Source organism: Brachyistius frenatus, unplaced genomic scaffold (genome assembly GCF_029030835.1).
Source record: "Brachyistius frenatus isolate BFR_SWC_R1_liver_20210118 unplaced genomic scaffold, ASM2903083v1 Contig_28, whole genome shotgun sequence".
In the NCBI taxonomy this organism is placed as follows: domain Eukaryota; kingdom Metazoa; phylum Chordata; class Actinopteri; family Embiotocidae; genus Brachyistius; species Brachyistius frenatus.
The window spans coordinates 3,116,786-3,138,004 of NW_027210627.1; the positions used below are offsets into that span (position 1 = coordinate 3,116,786).

The following is a 21,219-nucleotide window of genomic DNA, read 5'->3' on the forward strand; positions in this document are numbered from 1 at the left end:
GTGTGTGTGTGTGTGTGTGTGTGTGTGTGTGTGTGTGTGTGTGTGTGTGTGTGTGTGTGTGTGTGTGTGTGTGTGTGTGTGTTCATTACTCAATGATGGGTTAACTGCAGAGGTTTCCTGTGTGTGTAACACACTGGCAATAAATAAAGTTTCTTCCTCTTCACTTGATTGTTGTCAAAGCCCACTTGTGATTATGCTAATAATCAAAGATTTAGAAGAGAAGAATTTCTGTGCTACTCTCGGCTTGTTCACAGCCAGTCAGGCAATAACAAGGATTCAACAAGGTGATCCAACATACGAACAATGATAATGACTGATGGGAAAGACCTCGTACATTAAAGACCTGCTTCATTTTGTTGGAAGAAGGTGTTCTTCTCACCCTATGAAAGTGTTCTTCTGACAAATAATGGGAACCAAAAGCATTAGAATCAGGTGAGATTTCAGTGCCTTCCTTGTGCACTTGGTTTTCTAGCTTGAGTTGGTTTTTTTGAACATTTTATGACAGCTCTCTCTTCCAGGATTCGGATTATTATCTTCATAACCAGACAGGATGCAAAACCAACATTCGTAAACATGTTTGTGCGTCACATCAGGAGTCTCACCTCTCTCAACTGGAGAACCCACTGATGGTATGCCTCTGCACCTCCGTACTACATCAGCTACTGAATGCATCAAGTTGACACATGTTCTCTGCAGTTCTGGAAAGTCAGCGTGGAAAAAGCTACCTGGGAATCACCAACTGAAAAGGGAGAAGGTGGGGCAGACCGTGGTTGCACAAGGAAGCGGATTACAATATTTAAAGTGAACTGAACGTTGCAGATTTCAAATGGAAAAAGGTCATGGAGGACAGTTTGTGACTCAATTTCAATAAATCTCTTTCAGCAGAATATTGCATTGTGTGACTTCTTCTGTCTAAACGTTATAACCCACCCTGGTCTTGTGGTTGTAACAAAGGAACACCATGTATTTGACATCAAATCACAAGGTCTGTGATATTCTTACAGAGGTTTGAATTGGCACTTTTGTAGTAAACAAATGTGGGTAGTTTGTATAAAATATTGGGAGTTTTATCAAAAAAAATTAAGTGAGTTACAGGTGCTAAAGCAAAGTGTGTTAAAACAATACCCCGTCTCACCTATATGTAACATTGGAAGGGGTGCTGGGTGTTTCATGAATATAAAAAACTGCTTAAAGTGTTTTCATTTACTTTTTATTTGATAGCTGCATAAAAATACTGATTAAGATTTCATGAGCTTTAATAGAATATACAAAAATAAGTCAGAATAGTTCAATATAATGGCTTTAGTGAGCTTTAGTAGCATTTAGAATACCAAACAAATATCATATTGGGTAATGGAAAAAAAAAATAAAGAAACTATCTGTTGAGAATTAAATCCCCATTAAACAAGAAAAAGAAAAAGACCTGATGTGTTTGTAAGTAAAGGAGCATTACATAAACCACAGACAAACCTGAATACTTCAGCTGTGTCCTGCTGCTGATTTGAAGGAGGAAGAGGACACAAGCAGTAGTGATATACACCTGCGTGGTCTGCTTTAACAACCTTAACATTACAATGACACACTTCACTCATGTAATAACAATTCGATTTTCCTCCTTTTACCTCAGCTGTCAATCATCCTGCCCCGCAGATCCCGCCCCCTACGGAAATACAGGCGCTTGTGCGACACGTGATTAATTCAGTATGGCGGAGCTGTTTCGCTGAATGATTTTTTTTTTTTTTTTTTTTTGTACAGTACCGACGGGTCCTAAAACCCTACACCGTGGATGCTGTTGGAGAGTGCGAGATTACCAGCAATTTGCGCCCAAGGGTGCACAATTCAGGTAGTGTTTTCCTTTCTGTCTTTGTGAAACAGAGCTTCTCTCTCTCTCTCTCTTTGGTGTGACTGTTTAGAAAGCATGTCTCAGAAAGTTGGCTGGTGTTGGATGTCACTGGTTGTTGCGCTTTTCTCTCCTCGGAGTCAACCGGAGTGGCAGTTGTCCGCTGTACGTGACTTTTCCCTGAGAGTTTTAACAAGAGTCTTTAATAGTCATGAAAGAAGGAAGGTTGAAGTATTGCGTAATACGAGCTCTGTTGTTCAGGATTACCAGTCCGGAGTGGATATTAAAAAAAAACAACAACAACAAAACAAAACTGTTGACTATACGTGTTGTGCAACATTGTTACTCCGCGACTTTAGCTGCTCAAGTCTGGTTTATTAATTTCGGATTCAGTTGTATTATTTTAAACTCGTCTGAAACGTGGTTTAAAAAGTGATGCTTATGGACAACGGACGATTATTTTCCAAACTTTTCACGTTCCTCTCATGAATTTGTTCCGCAGCACGGTCTCGCGTGGACTCCCCCCCCCCCTCCCCTTTCTAAGTGTGAGGTTAGTGTAAAGAGTTGCCAGATGTAGGGGGGGGGGGGGGGGGAGATTTTGTCACCCGCTTTGAGTTGCGAGCTCCGCGGTATACCTTCGGGTTCGCTCCACACTCTCTCTTTTCTTCTACCTGTCCTCGCGCTCGTGCGTAAATCAGTCTGCGCGCGTGCGTGTCCGCGAGGATAAAGCGGCGGTGTGATGGAAGGTTTGTGCTGAGGTTGAACGGCCCGCTGCCGCCGATTTTTGGGTGTAAACTTGTGTCTTTGCGAAGTGTAAACACCAGGAGAGGAGGAGGAGAGGCGGAGGCGGCGGCGGCCTCTCTGTGCCTCTCTGCTCTGTGTGAAGACTCCTGCCGGTGGAAACTCGTGCTCCTCAGCGTTGCACGCTCTGGAAGAGTGCAGGCGCGTGCTCGTAAACTCCAGACCCCACAGGAACAAGGTCACAGCAGCCTTTATAAAAAAACAAACAAAAATAATTAAAAAAAAAAAAAAAAAACCGTCTTGACAGGAGATCTCCTCTTTGAAGAACGACTCTGCTGAGAGCACAGCCCTGATTGGTGTTGAGAAATCAGGATCTTTCCTGTTAATACCGAAAAAAAAGAAGAAGAAAAGATTCACTTGTTTTGACGATGACATGCAGAAGATAGCGTGGTATTGTGTTAAGATTCATCCGTCCGATATCTGCACCGCTTTATCCTGCGCTCGAGTATGTCCGAGCTGACTTTTGGGCGAAGGCGAGTTACACCCTGGACAGGTCGCCAGTTAATCACAAGGCCAACACAGATAGACTGACATCATTGAATAATAATAATAATAAATCCACTAAATATGAGAAACAATCCGGCCCTGTAAGGTTTTGTTGTCCAAAAGTCGAGCAGTTTGGCGAGGCTGTAATTATTCATTGGTCACATGTAATAATCCGTTGTTGAAGAATAAGGTGGGATGGTTCTTTCTCTGGAAGAGATTCATCACATCGTGACGCAAAGCAGACACAAGAAATGTTCTGTGACTGAAACATGTTTTTTTTTTTCTTTTGGCGACCGTATTTCTGTTGTGTCTTACGCAAAGAGGAAGTGTTCGCATGACTCTGCGGTGTGCCATGTTCATTCCAGGAGTTGTTTTTCTTTTTTTTTTCTTTTTTTATTATTTTTTAATATTACTAATATGTAAATCACTTTCCGGTTTCCTGTCTAGTGATCACGCTATTCATGGAATGTGCAATATGTCTTGTGGCTGCGCTGAATTTTTGGTCTTTGTAGGTCACTGACGATGGAGACACAAATATCTCTGCCCTGTTTAACTTCTTTCTTTTTGTGCGTTAGTTAAATATTTGTGTAAATGTCTAGAAAGAAGCTTCTCCGCTCTGATTGAGACAGACAGTAACACCGCCTAGACAGTCGAAAAGTTCCTATTGACGCGAACTACACACACCTTATTTGTGTGAAACTGTTAAGGTCCATTGGGAGATTTTTTTTTTTTTTAATGAGTATTAGAGTGAATTTCTCCTCCTAAGAAAACACCTGCAGTAAATCCTGCTCACATTTTAGGTTTGCGTGTGGAGCAAAAGTAGTGCTAATTATATCTTGTGGGATTTTGATATGCAAACTCAATAGATGACAGAATTAAGTTCCCTGCAATGTCCAAAGCCAGTTTTACATGGCCAGGCCAAGAAATATATGAAGGGGCTCATAAAAATAATATATTCAGATCAGTTAATCAAAAGTTGTTTTTTGGTGTTTCTTAATTTTTTTTTGTGTGTCTTAGATCCTCCCTGATGTTTAGGATCATACTCTTATGGCTGAGTGATATGGGCCAACATCACTGTAAGTTATGATTACAGCTCAATAATAACTATATTAAAGCAAATGTGTTGTGTCATGAGACACATCATAACAATCTATATGTTAATTTCTATCTAAGGAGTCTTAACAGGTGTTAAAGTGCTAAATCAGTTAAGTCAGACTTCTTAAAATTCTCTTTCGCCACTGCTTGTCTTGCTTTTAACTCTCCATCTCTCTTTATGTGAGAGGTGAATTAAACCCGAGATTTATTTTGAGACTGAACAGCGGTATATAGATTGGAAGTTGAACCACAGTTAATGTGTCGACCTGAATGTGTATCCATGGTGCCATGCCGAATTCCTTTTAAGGGTATCGGAGCACAAATAGTGGGAACGCTGTGAAGAGCATACAGTAAGCATGCACATCTACATTTGAAAGATTAAAAGGGATACTCGAGGGAAAGTCATGTTTTATTAGAGATTCTTTTTTCTGGAATTTTTTTTTTTTTTTATTTGACGGTGAAAACATACAGGAAATATTTGTAAAACGGGGATTCCCAGCTGTAATCAGACTGCTGATGTTGCAGTTACTTGCAAAGCGTCTCGTACTGTCTTATACTGATCATCTGGGCAGTGCGGGAACGTCTCACCAGACACCAGATATGAAAACTGCACTGTGAAATACAGAAATGTATCCGTTTATGGACATTTTGTGGATGTTTTCAGAGTAACGGATTGTGATGGGGTCTGCTAATGCTACTGTTGTGCTCAGGGACCAATAAGGTGACAGGACCCTGCAATGCACGGACACATTCACCCAGCAGAAATTTGCCAACTGTTTGGCGGGGTCTTCCCTTTAGTTCACTGCCATCTAGCATATTACTGCCTCTTTATTCCCAGTCTGTTCATTTATTTGTTTGTTTCTCAGCGTTTGAGAAGATACTAATTTGGTTTGAATGACACTCGGGGGGGGGGGGGAAGCCAACCACGTATGTTAACATGCACCATTACCGGCCAACCTTTTTATTTAATCTTGGATTAAGTCAGTAAAATGCACAGTTACTTCACTTTTTCTCATTAGACTTATTGTTATGCAAGTTACTAAAAGAAAGGAAGTTGAAAATTGGCCAAAGAAGCAGTAAAAGTAGACAAGATGAAGAGTCAGAGCAGTTAAAGAGATGCAGAGCGTGTAATGGGGAAACTACACAGAAGCTCTCAGCCTCAACTGATGTGATTTGGGGCTTGATGAATCCTTGTGTAATGTTGATGCTTGTGGTCACCCAATGTGAAAATGGCCGTGGCCCCCTATATCCCGGTTGCTCCTCTCGTCTCCAATAATACACCGGTTTTAGCTCCTTTGTGCTCTGCCAGGACCTTGTCCTGACTTTGAACCCGCCCTAGCGCCCCAAAATCAGTTTACAAGTGGTTGGCAGTTGGGAAAGACATCCGTGTTCGTGCACGTGTTGTGACTGTTCCGCTGATTGAGTCTATTAATGGCGGCGTGGTGTCGGGTACGAGCTGCTGTACCTGTGGTGCACAGGCACACTTAACCGGCAGGACCGCAAACTATTCCACCACCCTACCTCCTTCCTAACACACCGTCACTCTCAAATAGGGTGCAGTGATCCCCTGGCATGTTACAGTTTCGCTGAAAGCAAGTGTTACACATTTCTAATTATCCTCATGTTGATAGTTTATATTTTTCAGACTTTAAAGGAATTGCAAATTTAGTCGTCATTTTTGCTGTCAAGGGTCCCTCCTTGTGTTTGGTGATCAGAAACAAACTTGGTAACATTACATAAGGATAGAAAAGATGGTTTTTTACCAAGGAATGGCCCAATAAGAGCGTTCGATGGCACGTCCCAAAAACTGATTGATTCTAACACACATAATATCACAGACTGGATCCGGTTCCAAAGCTACTTTAGTTTAAAAAAAAGAAAAAAGTGTACAGTTGGGAGGGGGGGAGTCACACTTAACTTATTTTCTACTGTGTATATTGGGAAAGGGGAGGCAGATTGGCCGTGGCCAGTAACAGTAACAGTAACCGCCCGCTGGGGACGCTGTAAGACGTGAAGCGAGCGCACCTGAAAGGAGGCGGTGCCATTTCATTGGTTAACGTCATTCCTGGCATTCTATTGGTTGGGGGCGTTTGGCAGGGTCGTTTCGCGAAAACTCAGAGGAACTCCGAGTGCAGGCGTACGGTTCTGAAAGAGAGCGGAGCAAATCCGCGAGTGAGCAGCGACTATTTTAATCCAAGGGTAGACTTTTCAGACAGAATATTACAATATTAATTGATTGTGAAAACAAGAAATCATGCTCTCAAACCGAGAGATCACGCTCTTGACTTACGGCCGTGATACACCCCCCCCATACGGCCTCCGTTGAAAATGGTTTAGCTCGGCCGTCTGATCATGTGGAGGCAGCTTCACTCATTCATTTACACAGTGGTCATAAAAAAAAAAAAAAAAAGAAATTTCCCCCAGAAAAGAGCGCTAAAACGGCTGCAAAGAATTGATTGAAAAAAAAAAAAATAAATAAAAAATAAAAACTCCCTCAAGGCCAAAACGCAGAGGCGCCGCGTCAAGACAGCCGCTCTCATTATTTTCTATTTCAACCCCCACAACGGCGGTGGCGAGGCGCGCTGCACCACGCGTTGGACACGGCACCCAGCTACACTTAACACTACTCTCCTATTTCCCAGCATCGCCAGGCCTAAAAATAATGTTTCTCCACCAGAGGAAAGGCTTTTTTTTTTTTTTCCGCACTTCGCGGCTTCCCGCAGCAGTTCATCGCTTCCCGACTTCTTTCTCTCGCAGCGTCACAGCGGTTTCGGAGAGTAGAGTGAAGGAAGTCGAGAAATATCCCGAGCTGCACGACCCTCGACGCTGTTATCACCGGGGCGACGGGCAACTTCTCCATCATATCTATTTTTTTCCTTCTCTTTTCTTCTCTGTGGTCTTTGCGTAATACTGCATGGTGCCTCCCGTTGGTGCCACGGGCGACGTGGAAAACACGACGCACGTCAACCGCCTCGTGTTTTCAGCTTCACAGTGCAGAATGGATGATCAGTAAAGTGTGCGGTGGATCGTTGATAACGTGGGTAATGCTGAGAGAACTCCAGAGAGATGCGGGTGTTAAAGATGGAGGGCGATCTTGAAAGAATATGAGCGACAAAGAAAGGGAAGTGGACGAGAGTGGGCTTCTGTCATACATGGGACTTCTGGGCTCACAGCATGGAAAGATGCCACTTCCTGCGTTGTATTTGATTGCTTTTTCGGTTACCAGGGTAACAGCGTATGGATGTTTGAATGTCCATTAACATCAGCAGACGTGTGTGTGTGTGTGTGTGTGTGTGTGTGTGTGTGTGTGTGTGTGTGTGTGTGTGTGTGTGTGTGTGTGTGTGTGTGTGTGTGTGTGTGTGTTCTTTTGCTCACTTAGGGATTAGACAGCTGGTCAACCTACAAGATGGCTCAAATCTGTAGAGTTGCTGGACACTGAGAGCAGAAATGTTCATTTTTTTCAAACACATAAAGGTGTCCAATTTCATGCCTTTTTTTATTTTATTCTATTTTTTAAACAAACAAACATCTTTTTCCATTTGTCTCCCAACTTTCCACCATGGTATCGTATGATAGTTATAAATTAGGTGTTTGAAGCTGACACCTCCACAACTCACATCTATATAAGAACAGATAGGGTTAGCTGAAGGGTGTCGTCGTGGCTTGCCAAAACTTTTAATCGCCAAACCCCACATTTCCCGCCAGGATTCACAGGATTGCCCACTCGCTCGCATTCGGGAAACATGGCACGCTTCAGCATTTTCCATGCAACCTTAAACATACTTTTGAATTTAGATGTTTGAGGCACTCGGGGAGGCCAGTCTTATTTTACATTTCATTTTCTTTCACTTTGTATGCCCCTTTTAGTTTTCATCGCTTTCATAAACAATGCGCGACTGTTCTGAGGGGTTTAAACTCACGAGCCATTCAGCAAAAGATGTTGATGTTTTCAGGAATACATTGATTTATCGATAGTGTTAGTTATGGCATCCACACCTGGAGAATTAAATGACACGGAACTGCGAAATCGAGACCCAGTCTGTCTGCAGGTAATATGTTTGAGCTTGCCTGCTGACAAGAAACACTCCACAGGTGATGAAGGGAAAGTGAATTTCCAGGCATGTAGCTGGTGTGTGTTTGCATCAACCTCCAGTTGTTCACATCTGCACAGCTTTAGGTAGGTAGTTACTTTATTAATCCCCAAGGGGAATTTTTTTCGCGAATTGAATTGTAGTGTTTCTCAAAGTTGAACCACTAAAAAGACAAGAAATGAAGATTTTTTATTTTTTTATTTACTGCGTACAAGCATTGTTATAATGGTCTGTTATGCAAGTAATATACTGTATTGCAACCACGTCTCCTCGTTCAGCTTCGAATGCTCAGTGATGATTTGTACTAAACCTTTAAAATGCAAAACAAACATTCAGCATCACCCTGTATTACATATTTTGTAGTGGAGGATTCTTTTATTAAGATACAGTGGTGTGAAAAAGTGTTTGCCCCCTTCCTGATTTCTTATTTTTTTTGCATGTTTGTCACACTTAAATGTTTCAGATCATCAAACAAATTTAAATATTAGTCAAAGATAACAAGTAAACACAAAATGCAGTTTTTAAATGAAGGTTTTTATTATTAAGGGAGAAAAAAAAATCCAAACCCACATGGCCCTTTGTGAAAAAGTGTTTGCCCCCTAAACATAATAACTGGTTGGGCCACCCTTAGCAGCAACAACTGCAATTAAGCGTTTGCGATAACTTGCAATGAGTCTTTTACAGCTGTGGAGGAATTTTGGCCGACTCATCTTTGCAGAGTTGTTGTAATTCAGCCACATTGGAGGGTTTTCCAGCACCAACCGCCTTTTTAAGGTCATGCCACAGCATCTCAATAGGATTCAGGTCAGGACTTTGACTAGGCCACTCCAAAGTCTTCATTTTGTTTTTCTTCAGCCATTCAGAGGTGGACTTGCTGGTGTGTTTTGGATCATTGTCCTGCTGCAGAACCCAAGTTGGCTTCAGGTTAAGGTCACGAACAGATGGCCGGACATTCTCCTTCAGGATTTTTTGGTAGACAGAAGAATTCATGGTTCCATTTATCACAGCAAGTCTTCCTGGTCCTGAAGCAGCAAAATAGCCCCAGACCATCACACTACCACCACCATATTTGAATGTTGGTATGATGTTCTTTTTCTGAAATGCGGTGTTACTTTTACGCCAGATGTAATGGGACACACACCTCCCAAAAAGTTCAACTTTTGTCTCGTCAGTCCACAGAGTATTTTCCCAAAAGTCTTGGGGATCATCAAGATGTTTTCTGGCAAAAATGAGACGATCCTTAATGTTCTTTTTGCTCAGCGGTGGTTTTTGTCTTGGAACTCTGCCATGCAGCCATTTTTGCCCCATCTCTTTCTTGTGGTGGAGTCATGAACACTGACCTTAACTGAGGCAAGTGAGGCCTGCAGTTCTTTGGATGTTGTTGTGGGGTCTTTTGTGACCTCTTGGATGAGTCGTCGCTGCACTCTTTGGGTAATTTTGGTCAGCTGGCCGCTCCTGGGAAGGTTCACCGCTGTTCCATGTTTTCTCCATTTGTGGATAATGGTTCTCACTGTGGTTCACTGGAGTCCCAAAGCTTTAGAAATGGCTTTATAACCTTTTCCAGACTAATAGATCTCAATTACTTTCTTTCTCATTTGTTCCTGAATTTCTTTGGATCTTGGCATGTTGTCTAACTTTTGAGGATCTTTTGGTCCACTTCACTTTGTCAGGCAGGTCCTATTTAAATGATTTCTTGATTGAGAACAGGTGTGGCAGTAATCGGGCCTGGGTGTGGCTAGAGAAATTGAACTCAGGTGTGATAAACCACAGTTAAGTTATGTTTTAACAGGAGGGGGAAAATACTTTTTTACACAGGGCCATGTGGGTTTGGATTTGTTTTCTCCCTTAATAATAAAAAAAACCTTCATTTAAAAACTGCATTTTGTGTTTACTTGTGTTATCTTTGACTAATATTTAAATTTGTTTGATGATCTGAAACATTTAAGTGTGACAGACATGCAAAAAAATTGGAAATCAGGAAGGGGGAAAACACTTTTTCACACCACTGTATCTGTGGCTTCATTTACATTTGTGCACAACTCAAGTGACAGTTCTGAAGTATGTGATTTTGGTGCCAGTCATCACTGAGTCAAATGCTCACTTTGATTTGCATTTCCCTCAATATTCAGCTCGGTGAGTCACTCGGCTTACAAAGAAATGTTTATTACGCAAGAATATTTGACAGCAGAACTCATTATTTTGCTTCATGGCTGTGACGCCATCAAGAGTTAGAGACTTCTTGTGTGTTTGTGTTATGGAAACTTGAATTGAATTCCTCAGCTGGGTTGAAAAGCGTCTTCAGGCGAAAAGTACGCTGTTGTTTTCATGTGAATGTGCGCATGACGCACAATGTTTTTTCACCTCCCCATATGCAGGGTGGTTCACAGGGACGACTTGTGAACACCTGCATGCAGCTCAGCGTTTACAAGCAAGTGGATTTGTGCAAATCTATTGCCGATACGAGAATGCAGCTGCACATGCAGGCAGGGAGAACTGATTTTGGGGTGCAGGGTCTTTCGTCATATTACCAAACGTGATGACATACTCTTTTCTTACGACCATTAACTACACCTTCAAAGTGATTTCAGGGATTTTTCTGAAGCTCTGTTTAACTTCACTTCACTGTTTTTTTGTGACCGCACCTTTTGCAAATCAGGACAACTGATCTTCAGTCAATTTGTTTTGACGTTCCATTGTGTATTATCACACAAAACCGGGAGGTTTGTGTCACGATCCTGCTAACTGTGGGTACGCATGTGAGCAGTTGGGCCGGTCATCGTCAACACACGGGCCGTCCCGAGGCGGTCAGAGCTCTGTATCAACAGGAAAAATGATGCCGCCGTGCCGCTCGATAGCAGTCGTCCTCGTTTGTCGTCTGGTCTCCATTTACCCAACAGCTGATTCATGGGATGTCTCGCGGTCATCGCTGACCTTGTTCACTTGGAGAAAAAAAAAAAAAAAGAAGTAGGGACTATTGTGTTACTGCAGGTGCTTTCATGTCAGGTAATTTGTCTCTTTAACTTCTCAGTGGTCACATTTCTCCCGCTTACACACTCTCACAACGGTTTCATGTCCTCGGCTGAACCAGCGACAGTCACAGATGTTCCAGTATTCTGTCCTCGTCATGCCAGCGGTGAGATGCGAGCCTTTTTCCTTCGGTTCAACGTCGTGTTGAAGACATTTTCCACAACTCACTGTAAAAACTACATACCTTAACTACTTCTGACAACAACAAAGCAAAATCAGGAGCACCTCAATCCATGGCACGCCAGTGATGCCGCTAATCCCACTCCGCCAGCTGAATAATTCATAGTCAATTAGGGCTGAGAGGCTGAAGCAGTCTTCACTGCACAAGTGCATTTTCAATGATTCATTTCATGAGCTATGCAAGGGGTCTCTTAATTGTTGTTTACTGCTCGCTATCCAACCACATGTTATTTTTATGCCATCGTGATTACTCCCGGCAGTGCTCAGAGTGCTTGGGAAATGAAGTCCATTAAGGGGTCCTGAGAGCTGTTTTTCCTGTCAGGCCTCATGAAACATTTGCAGATTCAAACTTGACTGCACGAGAACAATAAATCTCATCCAATCTTAAAATCAGTCGGGGAAAATGAGGCGCTTGAAGAGATGCGGGTGATGGATCTTTATGGCGCTACGGTGTTGGAAAAATTCCTGCTTCGTTGTATGAAGATACATTTTAAATGGGATCACCGGGGAGTTCAAATAAAAAATAAAAAAGTTAAAATCATGTCGGAAGAACACAGCTGACAACAGATCAGTTCTACGAACTGCAGGTCGATGGCGTCGGTGAAGGAGCATTTCTTCGGCTTCGGTTTGAGTTGCACACTGAATGTGTGTGGCAAAGAGAGAGAGAGAGAGAGAGAGAGTACTAAATGCCTGAAGTCATTGCTGACATAGTATAACAACCTGTAAAAGCATAGTCGGGATTCTTTGTGTGACAGACGGATCCTTTGACAGAAACAGGCGGAGTGAACTGAGAGTTGCACCGCTGACCTCCAGTTAACTCACCGAAGGCTTTTACTCTGACACCTCATGCCTCAGCAAATCCGTCACCACCCGCTCGCAGTGTCCCTCCCAGGTGATCTAAGTATCATCCCTACACTGGTGCACGTGACTAACTATAGTAAACCACACAGACGTCTGAACCTCCCCTCTGGTTGTTTTGCCTCTGGCCTGAAGGATGTTGTGAGGAGCAAAATGAAAATAAAAAAAAACACTCAGGAGGCACTTTGTCCTCGCAACACATCGACGTTTGTTTTCTCAAACTCAGAGATGAGAGCTCACAGTCGGCACCTAAAGGCCCAATGTTTACCTTTTTGTTTTAACACTTTTTGATGGTAAATTGACCTTTGATTGGGAGGCCGGCACCTCCCTCATGCCCACGGTGCACCCCGAACGCCTTGTTCTAGCATCATAAACTTTGGTGAGCGAGTCGGATGTCTCGCTAAAACTGGACTCATCGATAACGGCGGCTTATTGAGCTCCACGTTGTTGCAACCGGCCAACTGCAGGCGAGGCGGGACGTTCCCGGTCTTCATGCTGATTTGGGAATCTTCTCCTGCCAGGTCCAAGATCTCTATGTCCAGATATTCCAGCGCCACATGCAGTCATATACCAGAACTCCGGTGTCAACACGCGCTGCATAGTTACCTTCCCTCAGCAGCCAGTAAAGATGGCCAACGAGGAACTGAAGCTCAGTCAGGGAGGAGTGGGTTCGGGCCTCTGCTCTGGCTTTTCTAGCACAGGTCTTGCCATGTCAATACATTTAAAAAAATTTTTTTTTTTTTAAATCAAAGTAGAAAAAGAAACATTTGTTTTGAACTTAACTCTAGATTCTGTAAGTAAAGGCATCGCTACAGTGGCTCTGATAGCTGTTGCAGTCGTCAAGCACAATTTAATGCACCGACTTGTAATAACTATTCGTGACCACAGAGGCCGCTGTTGCCAAAGCGCAGCAAAAACATTACATATGTTGCTTTAAACTTTGATATTATCACATTAAGACCATGAAGGCAAAACTGGAGCTAACTTTTTTTTACTAGATTTAAGAACTTCAACTATATGATCTGACTTTATTTCTTCTGCACATTCCAGGCTGATAATGAGCTCGGCCTTCATTAGATCTGTCATACTTTTGAGGAACTGTTCTTTTCCTGATAAGATAACAGACACTAGAGAATGTTGGCAGTACTGTGTTTCTATAAAGTTTTGTTTGGCCATGCAACTTCACTCAGTTCATTTATTTATTGGACAACAATTCAGCTTTAAAGTAACGAGGACGGCAAAAAAGATGTGCGTATTTGTTGAGAAAGAGCAAAGAAGGCAGCACGTACACACTTTACTATTTCTATTGACTGACGGCCGTTCTCATTACCACTTGTTTGTGCTCAGCTCTGTTGACACCTGTTCGATGTGACAGAGGTGAGTTTTAGTTTCAGCCGGTAGCCAGTGGCTTCTGTGTTGATGTGTGTGTGTGTGTGTGTGTGTGTGTGTGTGTGTGTGTGTGTGTGTGTGTGTGTGTGTGTGTGTGTGTGTGTGTGTGTGTGTGTGTTTACATACTCCCTTGCAGTTTTGATTTCATAAGGCGCACACGTATACGAAACAGTATGAAAAGTTTTTCTTCCTCTTTTTTTTCTCCTGCTGTTGACTCAGAGGTAAGTGTAAGCCTTCAGGAGGCCTCTGTTTGCTTTTAATTTTGGGTTCCACTACAGGGAAGAGCCTTTTATTTAGGAACCGACTTCCCCAGCTGACCATGCAAGCTGTGGAAGTAAAAATATAGTCAGAGCGGGAGGAGCCATCGAATGTTTCAATTCACATTGTGCTCAATAAAATGTGGCGTTTTAAAAACATAAGTGTCTGATTGTTGCATTTGGATTACTAATACAGCCACAATATTAGGCCCAAATTCAAAGCTTTCCCCAGCTTGGGTGTGGTACAGACAGCGTAGCACTGACAGTGCTGTCAGTGATTTGCGGGGCTGTGTAAACATGCTGTGATTTTAGTAAACCCAGATGGTTAAAATGAAACCAGATTCATTTTATGAAAAGCAGACATGTGGTACAACTTTTACTTGTAGGACGGCAGTATACTTCTTTTGTCTTTCTCATAGCCGCTCTCTCCTAATAAATCAAGCAACTTTTTGTCAATGGGTGTTAATATTTGTCAGGAAGATTTACTGCACTTATATGATCAGTGTCTAGCATCAAACAGTTGCTTTCAAACATGTGTTTAAAATAAGTTTTTGATTCATTTTTACTTTACGGTGTTAAAAAAAAAAAGGGGAAAAGTTGAATTTCGAATTTTGAGTGTGGTTGGCTTTGAGTGACGTCTGCACTCGGCTTGGCTGCGAACCCACAAACCAGCTCACTACTGACCACGCACACAGGACTATCCCTGCGTTCCGAATCGCATACTATTTATTTTTTTCTTTTCTTTTCCATCAGCTACTCTTAAAAAAGTATCTACTGCCGCATGTGGCATGTGTACAATTGGGACACACTACTTCATCATAAAAATGCGTCTTGAACTTTGACCCACTTTGTCACATCTGTCCCGACTTTTGTAGCAAAAAGAAAATGGCTCCAATTTGGAACGAGTACCCTTCCTTTAAATGCCTCTTCCTCTTTTTCTTCTTCCTGTTGCGGGCGGAGCATCAGCGCCACCAACTGTCTCGGCGGATCAGTCGATGCGCAAAGGATTGTGGGTCAGAGCAGCCAGAGTAGCACGCTGGCCTGCATACTGCAAAACACGACCGGATGTAGTAGGACATCCTGGTACTTTTGGCATCCTACGTTTAACATACCATGTATTGGGACAAACCAAATCATTTTTTGGCACACTAACTAGTATGTTAGTATGGATATTGGAAAATCAGGGTATGTCTCTTGAACTTCTCTCTGTGAACATACTCCAAATTCTGCAGGAGATTTAAGTTAAATTACTGTTGCAGATGGACACAAACTTATTATGACACACACATCAGAGGGTCATCAATGCTTTGAAGGCTGGTGACATGCAGGTCTGATTTCCTTCCTGGGCCTGTTTAATGGCCTCCGAGAGGACGTTTGACTGATTGAAATGAGGGATAGAAAAGACTTTTAAAGGCACCTCAATGATAATTAATGTACAACATGTACAATTTGTTTGAAAAAAAAAAAAATGCAATGGTGGTTGAGCCTCCGTCTGGAATATCCCATATAAATGAAATAGGGTTGAGACTAATAGTTATTTTCAATATTGATCAATCGGCGGATTATCTTCTCGATTAATTGATTAGCTGTTGGTTCTTTAAAATATCCGAAAATGGAGAAAATGTTGACCACAGCCACTCTAAAGCATCTCCTTTGTCCCGATAAACAGCCCACAATCCAAATATATCATTTGTCTATCATTCATTTTCTGTCAGTCGACGAATCGTTGCAGCTCTGATATAAAAACACTCCTCTGCATCTGCGTCTCACAGCCTGACTGCGGGAATCCTGCACCAAACGCCCCGGCGAGGTCGGTGGGATGAAACCCTGAGAAAGGTCGCCCCTCCGTCAGCTGCCCGGCCGAGCTGGGTCGCACACGGTGGTCGCTACGTCTCCACCGCAGGTGCTCTGACCCCCCTCACCGCTCCCCCCTCCCCCGTCCTCCCTCCTCGTCAAGTCTGCAAGCAGCAACCAAAACGATGAGCTCTCACAGTCGACAAGGTAAGATGGAAAAAAAAAAAAAAAAAAAAGTTGTTTATAACAACAGGGAAGAGTTTTTTTTTGGTCTTCCTGTGGATATGTAGTTGCTTTACCATGAAAACGTCTTCTGCTGCTGGAATAAGAAGTGTTCATTGTTTTGTCTGGAAGAAAACCTCACAAATGTGTGTCAGTAACGACAATGTTAACCATAGTTCAAATGTAGCCTGTGACAAAAATACTTCGATTTTGTCACCACACCGTCTTGAATCAGGGCAGTTACGTACACTCTTTCTACATGCTTCATATCGGCTTCTTTTTTTTTTTTTTCTTTGTTTGGGCCATGGCTATCTTTTCTTTTGCAGATTTTTGTTTTGTCTCTTTAAGTGTTTTCAATCCACGAATAACTGATTTCTCAAGGTATTATGTTGCATAATATCTCCTGTTTGGTTTGTGCAGCGTTGATGGATTTACATAGTGGATGTGTTGTACAAAGTTATCGAGCATCATTGAATTTTTAATTGCAGCAAAACATCGACACATCTTGTCTTTTTTTGAGTCCACTTTGTTTTGAAGTATCTTTTTGGATGCATTTTCCTAACAGTTTTTTCCGTCGTGCCCGGATGGTGTTTCGAACTGCCCTTGAATTCCATTTCACTTTCATTTTCAAAAACGGACTGTGTGCTTGACCTCAGCCAATGACAGTGGCCTTTCTTTCCTTAATCACAACCATGATGCAGAGCTCGAGTTTTCTTCATCTGCAATCCAAAACGTGGACAAAAGGCCAATTGTTTCCTCCCTTCCCATCATGCTTTGGTCGTGGTCAGCAGATTGATGTCACAGCCATTGATTAATTGTTGTGGTTCTAAATGTCCTGAGTGGCACAATGCAATCTGCTGGCATGACCCTCTTTTCTCTTGAAGTGTGTTTGGAGTCACGGTGCAGTCCCGGCCAAAAGGGGTTTGCGTCAGAGCGGGTGTTTCAGGTCGTCACATGGCGGCGGGCGCTGGCACAGGCCAAAGATATCTGCGCGTTTCTTCCTCCATCTTCTTTTTTCTTAAATACATCATGTTATATAAGTGGAACGTTGGGAGTCGACCATATTTTCCTTTTTCATTTCTCTCCCGTTCTGAACCATTTCCATGCTGTATGAGCTTTGTCCTCTTTATTATGTTTCATGTCTTTGAAAGTTTCTAACAGAACTTAAAAGTGTTGAATTACAATTTCAGTGTGACAAAGTTTGAGGAGTGTCAATTTTCTGGTTATTTTAAAGATGTCATCTTTGTGCTTTCATGGATAAAATCCACATTTTAGGCAAAAGGTTCCCAACTTGAACCCACTTTGTCATAATAATCATCCCTTGTTTTTAACAGGCAGCTTTTTACACTAATATTATATTTGTTGAAGTGTAAACATGATCCCACTTTGGGAAAAAACGCATTTCTTCTACAACGTATCAGTGAAAACAGGCGAGGGGATAGTTTTCCTGAAAATACGTTTCAAGCCAAAACATTTCAACTGCCAGATTTTTTTTTTTTTTTCCACTTTGGGGGAACTACTACTTAAGAACGAAGCTCTCACTTTCACGTCCTGTTAGCAGTTAATTTTCTCCTTGTCGCCCTCCAGTCTGTGCAGCATTACTAAAAACTCCTTTTTTTCACTTATGACGGATCATCATTTCCTATTCTCGAACCACCGTTTCAGAACACACTGAAGGGGCCTTTTGTCTGACTTAAACTTGGGTGGCAGAGGCTGGCATGTTGACATGCTACTTGGCATTTTAGAACTGGGTTTATGGCCTTGGAGGCCGGGCGAGAACACACACACAGAAAAACTCTCTCATCCCAACAAGACCCCCCCCCAACCCCCAACCCCAGTCTCCTCCTCCTCCTCCTCCTCCTCCTCTCCTCCTCCTCCTTTCCAGCAGCAGTAATCTGTGGCAGGTCCTGGCTGAGGGTGGGGGTCTTGCGTCAATAAATCGTCATGCACAGCGACTCCCCGGCCTGGAACACAAACAGAGAGGAGGCCGTCTGCTGCTGGAGGCCTTGTGTGTAGCTTGTTAAAAAAAAAAAAAAAAAAAAAAAATGCTCCCACTAAGCCCGCACTAACTATAAAGCTAAAGCTGTGTTTTGTAGGTGTCGGTATTGTCTTGTTTTTACTTCTTGGACTGACCCCAACCTCTTCCTCTTGTCCTATCCGTGATGACATAGCTGTTGCCGGCCGGTAGTTACGCTTTAAGCCGCCACCCCGCAGAGAAAGTGTCCCGTTTTTCATGCCTGCTTGTGCAAAAAAAAACAAAAAAAACAACCAAAAAAACCTCTTTCCCCCTCGTGGATTTTTTTTTATCATCAATTTTTTTTTTCTTTTGGCAGTTCTGCTGTTCCTGTTCAGTGTGTCCCCCAGATTGGGGTGGGGTCAACTAGCTCGCAGTCTAACCAGCCGGCTAGCTCGCTAACATTAGTGTCCTCACTACTTTCGGTAGGTACAGGTAAGGTGCGTTTTAAAAACGCTAATGTTCTGGTCTGGTTTTCAGCAGTTTGAGGTCGAGGTTTGTCCATCGATAGCTTCACTGGAGGCGCTTACTGCGCTTTTTTTTTTTTTTGGGAGTGTAGTTGTCATGAACTGGAGTGGCGTTCACCTGTGTGTCTGCGTGACCCTCATTCAACGCAGACATGCAACGGAGCGGAGAAACAGACAAATCAGCACGACTTTCAGTGACAGAAAAATGCGTGTGCGAATTTGAACACCAAGCTGAAATGAAACGGGTGCACAGGAGCTAAGGTAAATAAATAGTAGTTACTGGATGTTACTACTGTTCTACGAGTACATTTTGTTCCCCCTATCAAAACAATGGTCGTCTGACTGTAATATAGATACAAAACAATTTAAAAGTGATCACAAAAAACCCCACACACCTCCTCACTTTTTTAAAAATTTATTTATTTATTTTTTAGCCTTATTCAGACCGCTGAGCCATGGCAGATGGCTGTGAATAATTCATGTCAAGTTTTTGGGACGACCACAGCCGTGTGTAGATTTTATCCCAGAGATTATTCAGTATCAGAGAGGAGGTAGAGACATGACTGAGAGGAAGGACGGCACGATAAGTCCCCTACGAATGATGCTTGAGTGTAAACAGCTAGTGCTAGATTAAAACTGTTGTTTTTCATCATTGTTGTAATCATAGATTTGTTTTTGTCTTTTTTTTAAGCAATTTGTTTATTCCTGCTTTGAGTTTGTTAATGATATATAACCGAATTTAAAAAAAAAAAAGCAGAGTTATGATCTTTAAGCTTTTCTGGAGGCACTGTTTCATGGTAAAAAAATGAAATAAATGTTCAGACTTTGGTATTTGGGCTCATGGTTTTCCAAAATGGAAGTAATCAAAGTCAGCTGCTGTGCAGTTTAGGCTCCTGCTTCTGAAATAGGAGTCATTTTTAATTATTTCACCTGCCCTTCCTTCTCTTCTGTCACTCTTATTTCTGTATCTTTCTTTTTTTTATTTTTTTTTCCCTCTCAGGGTCCCAGTTTTAATCATTAACCGTTATAAAGACTCACAGTGGGAGCTATCAAAAGCCCGCAGTGGTGGATTAGAAGAGAGTGGCTAGTGTCAGGGCCGGGCCACTGAAAAGGGAAGCATAATCTTCAAAAAGGGAGCTTAACACTTGCTGGCCCACACTGATGATTCCTCATTTACAGAGGCCACCGCCACAAGGAAAAGGCTCGGGGTGTTAATTGATGGTTTTCGTCTGAACGTTTAGAAAGTTGTCTAAAGATGACTGAAGTCGGCCAAGGTGAGATGCAAAACGGAGTTGAGAAGAGCTAATTCAGAGGAAGTGATTAAGGGAAGTTTAACAGAGAGTGACGCTGTTCACTGGATCTGCGCTTCGGTACGCTTGCAACCGCGCTCTGAGCAGCCTCCGCTATCTAAGTGATTGTCCAAACGGTGAGCGGGACACAATGACACTCTCTCCTATCTCTGCTTGATTTGCTGCATTTGAGTGTTGCCGAAACGTCATTGTTCTAATTTATCCTTGGCTCGGCAAAAATACTTCTCAATGGAAAGATGGATGGGAATGAGAGTCGAACCCGACTAAACAGAAGCCTTTTTTTTTTTTTTTTTTTTTTTTAAGGGAACAATGGAAGCTGCTGTGGAGAAATGAGATTACTGTGTCATTATTGTTCTTCTCTCCACAGTTTTTCCAGAATATTCCATTCAAGTAATCTCATTGTGAGATGAAACAAGTGTGCAACGTGGCCTTCAGAAGAATTTATTAAGCATTCAAAGCCTTTGCTTCTGCAGGAAGAGTGGGTCAGAATTGAATTATGGGTCTTGTGCTCAAACTGCTGTGCAGTGTTCTTTCAAAATAAACCAAAGATCATTATAGAATTGGATAATTTTGTCACGGCTGATTTGGTTGCTAAATTAGACAAAATAACAGTAAATTTCCTCTTTGTGTCGTTTAATCGGTCTGGCTTTCAGCAGACATTTTAGTAAGGAGATCTGTATTAAAATTTCATGTGCCACAAGTGCTTTTGCTTCATGGGGAAAACAATTACAACCCAGTGGGGTTTATAGTGAGGCAAAAAAATGTGACCGTATAGCTTACAATTGAGGCTTGAAACTTGAAATTCTGGCTGTAGAATAATCCGACACTGCACACAGATATAGCTACTGACGCGTACTTGATGGTACTGCGCACCGGGCAGAATAGCCCAGATGTCGTGTCTCTAATACAGGAGAAAGGGAGATTAAAGACATGCAAGACCTTGAAGATTAACCCGTAAGTATTCACATCTGCTGCCAGGCTTACATTACGAGTGACATGCGAGGCGGTCCCACCGTCCACGAGACCTCTGCCCAGCAAACAAGAGAATCCCCGCACCGCTGTATTTCCCAGCTGGCCGGGCGGCGCAATCCGCTGCGAGGGTTCAGCAGGGGACACAAAGGGGGGAGGGCGGGTCAGGTGGGTTTCTGAGGTTGTAATCCTCCTGCTTCTATGAACAAAACAAAATCAGAAGTTCCCAGCAGTTACACAATCCCTGTTAGGAAGGGCTCAGTGCACCGCGGGTCTCCCAGGGCAGAATGAACTTTTCCAGGCACTAATCCGAGGATAAGCCCTGAAACAGAGGCCTTCCAACTCCGCTGTGTGCCGCAGTGCGCTAAAAATGCATTCATATGCCCCAAGGAGCCGATGTGTTACACTGTGACTGGCAT

General features: G+C 42.7%; 1 protein-coding gene across 1 annotated transcript in view; it reads left to right on the forward strand.

Moving 5' to 3' along the window:
* The first annotated feature begins 1,769 nt into the window (after positions 1 to 1,769).
* The window catches only part of hdac4 (histone deacetylase 4), a 125,810-nt gene continuing 106,360 nt past the window's right edge, over positions 1,770 to 21,219 (forward strand). Inside the window, exons 1-2 of the mRNA XM_069698901.1 lie at positions 1,770 to 1,843; positions 15,797 to 16,025. Of these exons, the coding sequence (XP_069555002.1) occupies positions 16,004 to 16,025 (22 nt within the window). The 5' untranslated portion in view covers positions 1,770 to 1,843; positions 15,797 to 16,003. The remainder of the gene's footprint in view (positions 1,844 to 15,796; positions 16,026 to 21,219) is intronic.